The 15,526-nt window shown below is 34.0% G+C and overlaps 1 protein-coding gene across 1 annotated transcript; it reads left to right on the forward strand.

Moving 5' to 3' along the window:
* The first annotated feature begins 3 nt into the window (after positions 1 to 3).
* On the forward strand, positions 4 to 14,930 carry LOC132304612 (E3 ubiquitin protein ligase RIE1-like). The gene is made up of 7 exons (XM_059802363.1): positions 4 to 30; positions 688 to 744; positions 4,925 to 5,430; positions 9,643 to 9,762; positions 12,306 to 12,438; positions 12,585 to 12,743; positions 14,184 to 14,930. The coding sequence occupies exons 1-7, from the start codon at positions 4 to 6 to the stop codon at positions 14,343 to 14,345; spliced, it is 1,164 nt and encodes a 387-aa protein (XP_059658346.1). The 3' UTR covers positions 14,346 to 14,930.
* Positions 14,931 to 15,526: the final 596 nt, after the last annotated feature.

Genomic DNA, 15,526 nt, shown 5'->3' on the forward strand with positions numbered 1-15,526 from the left:
GAAATGGTAAAAATTATTGACATGTACAAGGTTACATTATACATGATAACTGTAATTCCCATTAAGAATTTTCAAACACAATAAAAAAACTTAAAATAACTAATGATAAGATTTATTAAATAAAATGGAACAAATTAGAGAAATTGTAAAAAAATTGACATGCACAAGGATTCAAATAGGGAAAAAAAAACATTGATATTTAGGAAGATTAAAAAAATAAACCTTTTTTGTGGAGATCCACTCTCTCTTCTGCCACCAAACAGTGCTCCTGCTTGGCTACGCTCTTAGTTTCGCCTTCTCTTCTCTCTTCTAGTTTCAATCAATAAAAATTGTAAACCATATATGTACGTTTCTACTTGGAAAAGAATTTTAATTCAAAAAGGAAATCTAAAGGGTGAAAAAGGAGTAGAAACTTATTTATAATATATATTTAAAAATAATAAAGTATTTTTTTTTTTTGTTCCCCAACAACCTCAATTATGCTTTTGTTTTCTTCAAATCTAAACAGATTCCCGTGATAAATGCAAACACATATAGACAGCATACCTAATTCCAGAACCATTTGTTAAATCAAATTGGGACTATTTCACTCACATTTTCTTCCCCCTCCTCGTTTTTGGGCTCAACTGGGTCAAGGAAAGAGGCATTCTGGCTGTTTTCTTGTGATTTTTGGCTCTGTTTTTACAGGTTGATTGTCGGATTAATGTTATTAGACAGGCGGAAAATTCTAATCGGAGTGGTTTTGTATTAATTACCAAATAAATACAACTGATTTTATATTGGTCCAAATGGTAGAAGAGGCTCATACAAGTAATCTCATTATATTAATTACATATTTCTTTTATTAATGTATTGATTATTCTTTGTTTATCGTATTAATTACCAAATAAATACAAGATCAATACAAGTTTCTAAACAGTTTTATCTTATCATTATTTCTTTTCTTTTTTTTTCTCTCAACAATTTCACATCTACCGGATTTCTTCTAATTTTTAAATTCTCTTACATATCAATAGTTCAATACTTATTCTAACATTATATTTCTTTTGGATTTTGTAATTTGTTTACTTAGACTTCGTAAATTATTGACTTTCCTACCCATCAATTACCTGCACAATTAATTCACAAAAAAATTTTGATAAATTAAACAAGTAAATACACTGCTAGGTACACTTAACAGCTACACTAATAGCCACTAGACATGATTGGGCCGCTTTTTTTATTATTTTTTATTTTATATATTTTAAGAGTTGGTCGAATATAAATTTTTCCCACCTAAATTGGATTTTAGTAGCAAATTCAAAAGACAAATGATAAAATTCATTTGTCCTTGATATTGTTTTGAAGTTAATCTTGACTTTTTCTCCTTAGAAATTTCTTAGAAATTTCTAATATTTCTTGAATATGAAGATTAGAATTTAGAACTTGAACCTAGAAAAATATTAATATCATGAAATCATTCAAACTGTGACAAAGTGACTAGAGTCATTGAAGCTTTCGAACTAGTACAATATCTAAAAACATTTTTATTTTATAGAATCTCAATTAAATTAACTAAATGGCAAACGGATTAAATAAGTAATAATCCTTCAAATTATATATATATATATATATATATATATATATATATATATATTTGTTCACAATAGTGGTGTTGGACCTCTTAAAGTACCTCATAAATTATCACCGTCCCACATCTATCGAGCAATTATCGAAAAAATTTCCTACAAGTGACCTCAAGGTGATTCTAATAATGTTTAGTGGCTTAAGTGGCAGAATTGAAGCATTAAGTAAGGTAGAATTTGGAATAGCTCAAAAAAATATATAAAAAAAAGAAAAAAAAATCTAAAACTTTGGAATTAATTTATACTATACAGGAAGATAAAGTGTTGAACACATCTTTCCATTTAGGACTAATTTTGGTTTTTGAATTTGTTTTGCAGCCTGCCGCCAAAACACTAATTACCTACCAGACCTATTGATTGAGACTTAAATCTAAATTGATATGATTATTGATTTTGATATTAGATTAGCAAAAAAATTGTTCAATTTTCAAATGATTGAAATTCAAACTGGTGCAATATGCTCTTCTCTCTTGAGCCGACGTGACAATGGCACTGTTCATTTATGAAAAATACATGATATCAGCATATGACTTTTATAATCTAATTGGATAAGGATAAAAATAATCAATTTAATTTATTGAGGCAAAATAATCAAGTCCTCACTAGTATGAGCAGTATTCTGGTCCCATGACGAGTTTCAATTCACTGTAACTTTAATCGCTTGACTAAAAACATTTTGTTTAAAAAGTGATTTTAGGGTGTGTTCGGCCGCATGAAATTTGAGAAAAATTAATTAAGAAAATTAAATTATTATTATTTTTTTTAAATTTCACCAATTTTAATTTTAAGATTTCAATTTTATGCAGCCAAACACACCTTGGTGCTATTGTTTTGTGCTCTATTCTCTTCCACGCCTTGTGGACATATTTTACTGCATGTCTTTTTAGAGGTTTTGTGAGGCATTGTAAATGATCTTATTATAAATTGAAAATTTAGGGACACATTCCTGTTTTGATGTTTCGTGGAGGAATTTTTTTTGGCACTTCTTAACCATGTAGACGTGTTTTGAGGATAATCGTAAGTATCAAAAGAAGAGTGTGCAAAACGGATAATATCTACACGATGTAATTAGTATATATGGGTTAATCATTTGTTCAATTTATGAGCAGTAAGAATAGTTTCCACAATGTGAGATAGATATACATACATACATATATACATAATGGTGCATCCCCATTGTGTGTATTTAACTAATCAACTTTTCTGTGGCCTCCCCTGTCTGCTGTTTAGGAGCAGTAAGGCATGAAGGTTGAAGCCATGTGATAAACATGAGATTGGCTGGGTTTCTTTTATTGATTGTGACATAGTAATGGACTAGAAGCCAACAAATTATCAATCCACTGATATTATGTAAAGATTGCTGGTAAATCTGATATATATTTTTGACTGAAAGGTTGGATTTTATCAATTAAGAAAGCATATATATATATATATATATAGGTGGGGACACTTAGTTTATGCTCCATCCAATTATTTGAGTTAGGGTTTGAAGTTTGGACTGATGGGAGCTAAGCACTTTTGTTTTCCCTGTTTGTCTCATTACTTTTTAAAAATCAGTTTTGGGATATATGCAGCTTTACACCATTGAGATCTTGTTAAAGAACATGACTTGAACAAAAATATAGAGAGAGGTTCTGTAGCTGAGGCATGTGTAGAGAGCAATAATGTGTAGTGGCTTCATGGCATACATATTACTTGGACTGGCCTGCATTTGTCAAAATCTATGGACCTGTTTATGGGCTTATTCTTGTACCTTATTTTGTTGTTCTAATGGTTTCTGGTTCAATACAGTTTTGCAATGCAGTGTCTACTATAAAGGTACATACTGGTCATGAAAGCTTTCACGCAGTTGTACAGAAATGTATAGCGTATTTAGTTGTGAGAAAAACTCTCCCTCAAATAAGAGATTGAGTGTTCGGCCCCACGTTTTTTTTTTCCAGGTTCGAAAACTCTTCCCCTCCTCTTTGAAGATTAAAAGGTTATACAAATAGGCAAAGACCCATTTCCATTTAAAAAAATGATATCGATTTTCATAATTTATCACTAATGAGACGTGGCATAATAAGCTTTCTTTTGCCGAAGAAAGAAACCCTCACTCAGATTTCCTTTTGGAAGCTAATTTTTTTTTTTCTTATATTATTCTTGGATTTCGTTTTGGAAGTTGCCAGCCGACAATCACACGACTTAGTTCTAAATTTTTACTTGAACACAATGCGTGTATATATATATTGAAGTTATGAAAAATTAACTAAGGAGAGAAGGATATGTAAATAATTTTTATGTGTTGGTCTAAAACTATGACTTCAAAATTTATGATTATGTTTATATCTCTTCTGCACAGTTAGAGTTTGGAATTATGAATGATTATTCAAAAAAAAAATTAAGTTATTATTTTGTGCTTGTAATTACCAAAAAGGAAAATTGCACGGAACAGAAGTGCTAAAAATTGCTTGTTCTAGTAGTACTCCAATATTTTCATCATCTATCACCACAATTTTGTTGACTCATATACTTAAAACATAAATATTTTTATTATTTATTTTTTCTTCTTCTTGGTGTTTTATTTATTTATTTATTTTATTTTATTTTTTATTTTTAAGTTTTTACCAAAGAGAAATCTAATGGAAGAGGACACATTTCTTATATGCGACAAACGACGAATTGATAAAACAACAGAGTATTCTTTAATCTAAATTTGATTATTTTAAGAGAATTTTATAATATATATCAAATGCATTTAAATTAAATTTCATTTTAAAATGCCATATTCCAAATAATATTTTTATTTTTATTTATTTATTTTTTGTCATTCATTTCGTTACAAACAAAAAGAAGTTGGATAAAATTTTAAAGTAACATTTAACTCCATTTGTTTGGAAGTAAAATATTTTTTAAAAATATTTTTTTATTTTTTAATATTTAATTATAGTAAAATATTTACAAAAAAAAAATATATTAATAAATTATTTTGTATGTATCGCACAGTGAATTTGACTTTAATCTCTCACGTAAACTTTTACCAAACAAAAGTAAAAAAGTATATATATATATTTTACGAAAAAAAAAAAAAAAAAAAAAGAAGCTGAGCCTAAAAATAAAAAAATCTGTAGAGAGTTTCTCAACCTAATTGGTATAATATCGTCCAACGACAATCTACCATTCAACGCACCAAAACGTGAGTAGCCGAGGGTGAGTGTGGACTCTTGGAAGCTCGATAATTCAGATAGTGTAACTGCCAACTTTCTTTCTCTACTCACCATTTCCAATTGCCTTATCATCTCTTCAGTTTCTCTCTCTAGAGCTCACTGGAGGAGACATCTACCACGGAGGCGGCGGCGGGGACCAGCGCGCCGTTGCTCCAACCGCGGCAGGCCACTACCGGAGTGGCGGTGACGCAGCCAACGACGCTGGCGCTGCTGCTCGGGCGGGCCACCGGCCGTCGGGGTTCGTCGATGCTGGTCCGCGAGACGGCGGCGCGTGAGCTTGAGGAGCGACGCGTCGACTGGGGTTACTCGAGGCCGGTGGTGGCTTTGGACATGATGTGGAATTTGGCGTTTGTGATTATATCTGTGGTGATGTTGATTTGCACTACGAATGAACGGCCAAATGTGCCGATTAGGGTTTGGATCTGCGGCTACGCGCTCCAGTGTTCGATGCATGTGGTTTTGGTTTGGTTAGAGCACAAGAGGAGGAACCCAAGACGAGTTCGGGGTGTTGAGACAGCCCGGTCCGAATTGAATTCGGATGAAAATGTTAGCGAGGATGAAGATGGGGCTTCAAGAAATTTGGGAATTGCAAGGTCGAGGTGAGCTGAATTGAACTTGAATTTAGCTTTAGTTTTAAGTACTTACATTTGATTTCGTTTAATTTGTTGTGCTTCGGTTGCAATTTAAGTTTGTTTTTTTAAAATGTGGATACTTTGCAGTGGTTTTTGGGCGATTCTGTTCATTTTGTTCAAATTGGTATATTCAATTGGATATCATTAAAAACGAGGACACTAGGCTTGTTATGTGAATTTAAATCAACCTAATTAGTAGATCAATTTAAATCAAATTAAACTCAGCAAGTATACGAATCATATGTAGACATTGTTTGTATTACGAGATAGTTCCCACGGGGTTGCTTAGGACAACCTAATTCTAAAATTATTAGGTAACTAATTTAACCAAAAATTGAGTGATTCAAGCTAAAAGAACAATAAAATTAATAAAAAAGACCATGGAAATAAGTACCCAGGCTTGGATTCCACCACTAATCATATTAATTCTAATTTTAATTGCAAATTTACCAAATGTTCTTTTAAATTCATAGATTGTCCATCCTTGGTTAGGCATAGATTCAATTAAATATTTAATATCTTGGTCATGAATCATAAGTAATTAATTGTACGAAAACACATTTATTTATTATATTGGTGATGAATCAAGTAATTAATTGAAGGAAAACACATAAATTATAACTATTCATCAATGGGTAGGCATAAATTGTCATAATCAGTGTTATTAAAGGCTCAAGGCGTACCAAGACGCTAGAGGTCCTTTGGAGCCTAGGCGTGAGCCGCACGCCTTAGTGAAGTGAGGCGCACAATTGAAATTTGAATTATCATAATAGCATTCATATCTCACAAGTCATATCAATATTCTAAAAATTAATATCAAATATAAAAAAGTAAATCCATAAACTATATAAGCATTCAAGAACAATAAAACAGAGCACAAATTTATTTTCTTGAAAGACAAAACAGAGTACAAAAACAAATATATCTATTAAAAAAATATTAATAAGAAAAGAAAAAAAAACAGAGACAAAAAAAAAAAAAAAAACGCAGAGACAAAAGAAGTAGATGAAGAGAGGAGTAGATGAGAAAAAAGAGAAAATGTTAAAGAAGGAAAATGAGAAAAAAAATAGAGCCCAAATAAAAAGATAGAGAGAAGAGAATTAGACGGAGAGAAAGAAATGAACAACGATGAGAAAAGAGGATTAGAGGAGAAAAGAGGATAGAGAAGTAGAAAGAATTGACATGGCTTCGTGGTTTGTCTCTGGCATCTCTGCCACTAGGGCTTCGTGGTTCGTCTCACAATTTCACTCTCTCTATGTTCGGTCTTGGACTTTCTTATTTGTTTTTGAACAAAAGATCCTTCTCTCATATGCTTAGGCTTTCTAATTTGTTTATTAAGTTGCCAAAAGTACATTTTTTGGCTTAATAGATAGAATAATCATTTAAAAAAAGAAAGCAAGGCGCGCCTGACAAATTGGCCGAGGCGATATCGAGGTGCATGCCTAGTAAACATCAGTGAGCCTGGGATGACAACAGGCGCTAGACCTACGCCTTGAGCCTAGGCGCACCTTTAACAACACTGGTCATAATTTATTATCTTTTTCTCAAATAGCCTTATGAAGATTACAAGTTCATGGTCAGACACAAGTAACCTTTATGCTAGACTCCACATACAATGAATTTTAGTCTATGGTGAAGCACATAAAATTAATTGTATTGAAACACGCATTTAAAGATAGAGTGAGATTTTATTTATCAAATATAAACATCAAACAAATTCAACAATTGAAAACAAAGAGTTACAAGACTAGGGCCTCCTTTCAGCGTTGGCTACTAGATTAGAAACCTATGAATAATAAAATAACAACTACCAAACCTGTTTCGTATTTTCTCTGCCAGTTGCACAAGCCTCCCAGCTTTGTTCCTTAGCCACAGATCAATTTCTCTTTATTTATTCTCTGTATTTTTCTCTCTGCTGCTCATCTATCTCTTATATAGAGATCCCTTGGGGTTTTCATCTAGAAGAAGTAACTAGAAAATCGTAGAAATGGAAATCTGCCAAAATCTTCTTTCCATATTTGTGTTGACTTGTAACCCAATTTTGACCTACTATACATGCTTTTCGCAAAATTATTGTGAAATACAAAAATGACGGGCTTTAAGTCTTGTTTTCACAGCCGCTGGGTTTGCGACATTCGATATCCTAGTCAAAATTATGACCAATTTCCTGAGACAGTTTCAAAACTTTGCTTCTAGGTTTCTTTCCAAGATAGAATATGGAAATTGCCTTGCTTCAATATAAATTCCTAAATGACTTTACTAGCCAAAAAATCTTCTAGAAAACTTTTAGAATTCTCTACAAATCCCTGGATTCTCTTGGACGCTTGATTTCCACACGATAAGCTAACTGATTGTGCAAATAGAGACAATTTTCGCAAAATTCACCAATAACCTAAAAAGACACAAAAGCACATTTATTAAATAAAATAATCTAAAATAAGCTACTAACAAATATAATTTCGGAGATCAGTTGTGTACAAATTATGCACTTATCAGCTTGAAATTTATGGTTTTACAGTCTTGGATTTATTCAGAGATTTCTATGTAGATGTGAAATTTAAAGGCATAACTACATAATCAGACTGAGGGGAGAGAGTATCATTAGGACTTTATCACCTATCTTTTGGCGGCAGCATGGCAGCAGGATCATTGGTAGTAAATGAGTTAGATCATAATGAAGATGTTGAAGCCTAAGGAAATCTATCAAAATGTATAGAAGATTGATTGACTAGGTTGGGCCTAGGAGGATGAGGTTTTAAGACTGGGGGGGAGTGAGGTACTTTGCAATTTCTCATTTCATATATTCTTTCTTTCTAGTGACGTGAAGACCTTTTAATGTACAAATTTCTTTGATGTAATAAATGTTTTGATATAGTTTAAATACGCAATGTTATCAGGGAGATTCCTTGCGAAATGGAAAGTTCTGAAACCCGAGAGATTATTTGGAAAATAATCCACTGCCTTCAGTGATGTGATCAATGCTTACCTGGATTAGAAACCTCATGGGAGGGGGGTGGGGGGGTTCCTGCTTGAGTGGGGGAGGATATAACAGGTTGCTTGCCAAGCACGCTATCGCCTCATCGCAGTGCTGCCTGCAACAAAAATGCAGTGCCCAAGCTTGGTGCACATTGGCATTTTTCTAGGTAGTCAATTGCATTCTTGTAAGCAGTTTTCTTATGTTATGACTACTTGGATAGTATTGATGTTGATGTTCCTCGTAAACTTCAATGGGCTCTAGTTTTGCATATACAAGGGACATTCGGTCAGGTAGTGAGGAGACTTTAATAGTACCTTTGACGTTGTTACTTTAATTTGGTTTGGTTTAGTGCCAATAGCCTTGTTCCATCATCATATGTTTGCTATTGATAAAATGAATATTGTGCCACTTTTGTGTAGTTTGTTGGTTGGTAATTTGCATGAATGTGCTTTTGAGGTAAACCAGCATAAATGGACTTGCTTGCTAAGTTCTTGTCAAGTGCCACACATGTCCTTTTGGTGCCTGTGAGTGAAGATTGTGACACATAGCTCGGACTTGTTAGTCTAGCTGAGATTTTTGGAACAAATTTTAAAACATTACCCTTCCTTGAGTAACCAAAGACTTGGAAGATGCCAATCTCTGGTCTCTTTCACTTCAAAGTTTGAGTTTGAGTTTGGGACCCAAGGGATAAAAACTTCGTTATATTTTGTTGGTGAACCATAACCTCAATTAGTAGCAGCGGCACCTCACTCGGCTCCTCAGCCTCTAGACTGGTGGAAAAGATGATTGTTGGGCTTTAAATCATCTCTAATGGAATACCGAGCTTTTTCAATGTTCAGGTGCTACTGTTACCTGATTAGGCACTCTCTTCTTATAATGTGCCCTCAACACAGTTGTTACTATTGCCATCATGGAGTTAAATTCCTTCTTAAGGTGCAAAATCATTGGTACAATGATCACACACATGATTATTGGAAAAAGACACTCCTTAACACAACCTTTTTGTATACTGTGACAACTGACGAGTGACCACTCTCTAAATCCAATTTAAAACCTTCTGTAAATGTCTATTGTTAACCAAGTTTGATGTTAGTTTTGCTTTTACTTTATTTCCTGTGTTACTTGCAGTTTCCTGAGTGACAATATATGTTGTTGTGTTCTTTAGTATCCTTGACCACTTCCTTATTTAATGGATGGTTCAGAGCCCCTAAACGTTGTGACTATTTGAATACGGTGGCATCATTTATCTGGTGGATGGTTGGTTTCTACTGGATAGTCTCTGGTGGTAAAATTCTTCTGCAAGGTGCCCCACATCTATACTGGTATGTCTTAAACGCCTGATTTCGTTATCCTTTTATTTATGTATACGTGTGACCAAGCAGACTGCTTATGGTTGTTCAAGTAATTTAGTGTGGGAATATGTTTCTGTCAAAAATCTGTCAACTGTTTACTAGTTTGTGCAATGAAAAAATATACTTGGGCAAAATGCATCAGATCTCTTAGAAAGATGAAAAATTCCCTAATCCTGCATGACAGATTCATCATCCAGCCTTTATACCAAAAAAAGAAAAGAAAAGCTGATACTAATATGGCCTTTGCAAACTGGTTACGTTTTGAAATTATTTGCCAATTTAGCTTGCTATTTATAATAATAATAATAAAAACAATTACTTCACCATTACAAAAATAAGAATTTAATATATTAAAAATGAAAGAATTTCCTAACAAATAGATTTCTCTCTCCAAATATGTACCTCATGGTCCCATCTTCAATCTTCCTTTCACTTGCAAACACTCACCTGTTCTCTCTATTCCTCCCATTCTCTGGGAGCTTCCAGCCACTAAGGGGCAAGGAAGCATAAAATGTTAGCTTCTCCCCAAGAGCAAGTTTAGAACTAAAATAAATCAGTTGAAGTCGATAGAGAAAGCTTACGAGTCGCATATGGAAGACATCAAGGGACAAAATCTTGTGTTGTGTTGCAAAGAAATCCGCCTAAGGTTTCTACCAGTTTGATTCTATTGGATCACTGGATCTAGCAATCTGATGGTTTTGGTGATGTGATTTCTTGAGGGAAAAAAAAAAAAAAAAATTCACCTGATATGTTAAAGGTAAACGATTATATGGGAAAATTATGGCATATCTAAAGCTCAATGGACTTCATTAAGTTTTTCCTTATTTATACTTAACGGTTAACACATAATTCCAAAGGTAATAACAGTTGATCAATTGCTCATATTGTAAGTGTTAAGTAGGTCTGGATCGAGACCTGGATGCTTACCTTATTATTAGTAATAACAGTTGATCAATTGCTCCTGTTGTAACTTTCCACCTGGAATGAACAAAGCATAAGGCTGAAACCACAGGAATATGTTGAAATTTGAAGCAAAAAACATACACTTGATGTGCTATGTTTTCCTTCTCCAGTGGTACATTCTGGTTGGTTCTAGTCTGTTCAGAATGGATTTTGTATTCAATCAAATAAATACAGTAGTCAGTAGAAGAGTTCTTCAACCAGAATTCAATTGAAAATTCACACATTAGATATTAAAAGCCACCAATTGGAACTATAAAAATAATGAACTCTACAGTTAATTATTACTGTTTATGTTATAATTTCAAATTATTACTGTTTATGTTATCATTTCTTCCTTACAGGGAAGTAGGCTTTCTTTTCTTCTTATTGCACCTCCCCCCACTCTGCACCACATTACTCAAAAAAAACGATGTAGAGAAGGAGATAAAATTAAAGGAAATAAGCATCTATGATTTTATTCATTAATTGCTATGAGCTTTAAAGTCTGAGTAATTTTTTTTTCCCCTGAATAAAGTATGAGTAATTTTTTTTTTCATAGTTGGTACTCACACACGCATGCCTCCACTGAGACTTGAACCCTTGACCTCCCTTTGGGAAGTAAGGGCCTGATACCGCTAGGCCACCGACCTGTTGGTAGTAATTTCATTATATTAACATGAGGATCAAGATAATAGAGAGAATAATGGCCATAAAATTACAGTATGATAGGTTAAAAGGAGGAGTGCTTTTGGTATATTGTGTGATCAATGTAAACAACTACAATTGAAAGTTTATAAAATAGTTGTTAGACCAGGCTTACTTAATGGAAAGTGATTAAAAAAAAGCATATTCATAAAATAAACATGATTGACATGTGAATGTTAAGATGGATGTATGGTAAGACAGGAAAGGATAAAATTAGAAATAATTACATTTGTAAAATGGTTAAAGTAACACCCTTGGAGATTAATTGAGAGAAAATCACTAAAGAAAATTTTGCCTTGTTCAATGAAAAACAATAACTGTAACAGTGTGGAAGAGTGTTGTGGTTCACGTTAATGGTAACTTATTTTTGAAGGAGAAAATAAAAAAACATAGAATGGCGTAATAAAGGAAGATATGATCACGTGTGGTTTGATTGCAATTATACGTTAGATAGTGTAAAGTGGTTGAAATGTGATCTATGTAACCGATTTCATATAATTGGCCAATGTTCTGTAAAGTTGAGTTTCAACCTAATATTTGATTAGGCTGAGCATGTGACTGCATTGACTGTTAATTAGCAAGCTTTCTCTATGATTTTATTTTATTTTATTTTATTTATATATATATTTTTTCTCTCTCTCTCTACGATTTCAATGATAACATTGTTGTTCCAATTGTCCAAGGCTTCATAAGTGAGAACAAATTTTTAGAAGCTGAGGACATCTTTGCTTCATACTAATCATTAGCTCAGTTGACCCATGAATTCTTGTATGGTTGGTGATAAATGTATATGTTTTTCGAATCAAAGCATGAAATATTGGTTGCAGAGGGAGTCTCCAAGGTTCTCTGATTATGAAGTGTTACAGGTTGGCTGTGATATTCCTGGCATTCGATGTGTTCTTTGCCATTTTCTGCGTTGTTTTGGCATGCTTGATAGGAATTGCTCTGTGTTGCTGCTTGCCTTGCATTATTGCAATTCTTTATGCAGTTATTGGCCAGGTATGACAAAGAACAATTAACTGTGATAATCACAAGGATCTTGAATGATGGCAGACTGTTTAATAGCTTATATTTTGTCATTTCTGGTGTGAATAAACAGGAAGGTGAATAGTTTATATTTTGTCATTTCTGGTGTGAATAAACAGGAAGGTGCATCAGAGGCAGATCTCTGTATGCTTCCAAAATACAGATTTCAAATTTCTAACAATGAGGAAAAGCCTAGTGTTGGAGCAGGTAGAATGGTTCCTATCGAACTGAGCAGTGCATACCTGGCTTATGAACGGATTCTTTTACCGGAGGATGCAGTAAGTTATTGACTTACCATAGAAATCCTTTGTTTTAACTTCACGAGGGACAGGACTTATTTTTGTGGAATTTCAATATATTTTCATTTTTTATTTTATTAGATACTCTTACCTTTTTACCAAGTCAAAATATTTCACCAAAAAGGGGCAATCTTTGAATATACAAATATATAGCTATACACCAGAACAAAGAACCTAACATATTGTCTAGAAATTGAAAGAAGTATCAAAAGAGGAATTGCATCTCCAATTACCCATCCTTTCAAGAGACTGAAATAATTATACTTTAACTTGAAAAAAGGTTCTTCCTAACCTTCAAATGACCCGATAGCTTGAAGTGAACATGACCAGCACGTACTACAGGAGATGGGGAAAAGACAAATAGAATTATGGATTTTTGCAGTTAGGGTTTACTTATTTTTTTAATTATTATTTTGGTAATGTTTTTAGGGATATTTTTGTAATTTAATATTTTTGGGTTTTATTTTTGATAGTAATAGTCTGATTAGGGTTCTATTTTGATGCTTTTAGATATGTTGGTTGTGACATTGAGAAAACATTTTTGATGAGTATTGATTACACTTCCCCTCAATTTCATCTTCTTCTCCCTTCTCTTCTCTCTCCCATCCTGCATCAATTTTGGTTTCAGAGCATACTCGTCCTGCCTCACATATATACCACATTAGGCAGAGGGGAGCCATATCCTCCTGTAGCTCCTCTATATAGAAAATACTGCAGTCACGATCTAGGGAAGATCCAATCCACTTCAAAAAGCATCAATAGCAGGGCCCTAATTTGCCTGGTCACCCAACAATGCACCAATAGATGGTCTGTTGAATATGCCGCCTCCTTATGCATATAATACTCATTAGAGATGATTCATTGACTGTTGGCTGTGAGATCTTTATTTAGTAGTATGTTCATTTTAGAGATTCAGTCAGTCATTGTCTCTTGGGATTGGAGAAAACAGAAGTTTTCTAGCATCTGGAGCAAGTGCATAAGCTCTCTCTCACACACACACAGTTAGAGCAGCTGCATGAATTTCATGGCTTCTAGGTTGATGCCAAGCAAATTGGTACTGTGCTTGTGATAAAGTGCTGGCAGAAACAGTTGTGCTTGCAAAAAGAATGGTGCTTGAAAGTACAACAATACTGTAATCTATTGCTTTTCAAAAATAACAATTAGTTATAAATCCAACAGTATTATTATAAATGGTGACTGCTCAACACCATTTTAGTATTTTCCATTTTTCTGTTTATCTGTAGCTTGAGAATGATTATTATTATTTTTTCCTTGGTAGGAAAATCACACACAACCATTTGTTCCATTGCGACCTCGAACCCTCAAACTTCCATTTGGAAGGAGGAGATACCACTTGGGTTAAACCTTTCATTGCACCTTGAGAATTTTGGTCTGATCTTTCTCCTTTGTTTTTCCTAGGAATGCTCTATATGTCTCTGTCAATATGAAGATGGAGAAGAACTTCATGCTCTACCCTGCAACCATCATTTTCATTCTACATGCATTGCAAAGTGGCTTAAGATGAATGCGACATGTCCCCTTTGCAAGTACAACATCCTCAAGGGAATTGAACGGGTTTGAAAGAAAGTAAGAACTCACAAGGTCGCTGGTTCATTTGTACACTTGTGTGGAATGTATAGAAGAAATCGAGAAAAACTTAAATGCTCCTGGTGTAGTGATGACATGATATCACGCGCTAATTAAACGCGGAGACACAGGTAAGAATGCATCTACTTTGGTGGGTCATGTCACTGTGTCCGTGTTTAATTAGTGCGTGATACCATGTCATCACTACACCAGGAGCATTTAAGTTTTTCTCGAGTAAATCAAGGCAGGAAACGCAACGATTAAGATTCAGCGTTCTTTTAATTGAGCTTCACCTTTGTGTTGTTTTGGGTTTTGGAATTATCTACGATTGCTCTTGCCTCCGTATGAGTCGCTTCATGCATCAAGGTGCCAAGACGAGCGAGCAATTTCCAGCCCTTGTGTGTTTGGCTTTACTATGTTGCAATTGATTAGAAGAAAAGGTGACTCAACAGATATATATGTACATGTGTATATATACCGTAGTAGCAGTAGGGCATTGTAATTCTAGTGAAAAATCTGGTTGGATTATGTGGATGTACATTCTCTTATATTGCTTTCTGAGTCTTGTGTGAAATACAATATTAATACTGATATCTTTCATCCATGCTAGGGGTGCACAAAAGAACCGTGGAACCGTGTGGAACCGTGAGAACCGGTGAAAAAAAAGCATGAAAAACAATAAAACTTACTTTTTAAAAAAAAATTTGCCCTAAATCTCTCTCTGTCCTTGTCTCCTCTCAAATTCTCAATCTCTCTTCGTTCTGGAAAAAAAAAAAAAATTCTCAATCTCTCTTCTAAACAGACGAACCCTAAGCTAACGCTTGCCTCCTCTGACCTTTCATCGCCCTCGCATGAGTTGCCTCCACTCATCTCCTCAGTCCTCATCGCCCTCGCCTCCTCTCAAGTCTCATCTCAAGCTTCCTCGTCGATTCAGTCCTCATCGCCCTTGCCATCTTAGATTTCATCATTAATCATCTCCGATCTCAGATTACTCGATAAGTCCGTAATTGATCTGTCACATATGTTGGTTTCTAAATTATTATTTCTATCTATTGGTTTCTAAATTATTATTTCTATCTATTCCTTTTTAATATCACTCCCATCTTAGATTTCTCATCAGTCATTCATCTTCACTTCCATCTCAGATTTCTCATTCATCTTCACTCCCATTTCAG

Source organism: Cornus florida, unplaced genomic scaffold (genome assembly GCF_030987335.1).
Source record: "Cornus florida cultivar Cherokee Brave unplaced genomic scaffold, ASM3098733v1 CherokeeBrave_3.0.0_Hap2_Chr04, whole genome shotgun sequence".
In the NCBI taxonomy this organism is placed as follows: Eukaryota; Viridiplantae; Streptophyta; class Magnoliopsida; order Cornales; family Cornaceae; genus Cornus; species Cornus florida.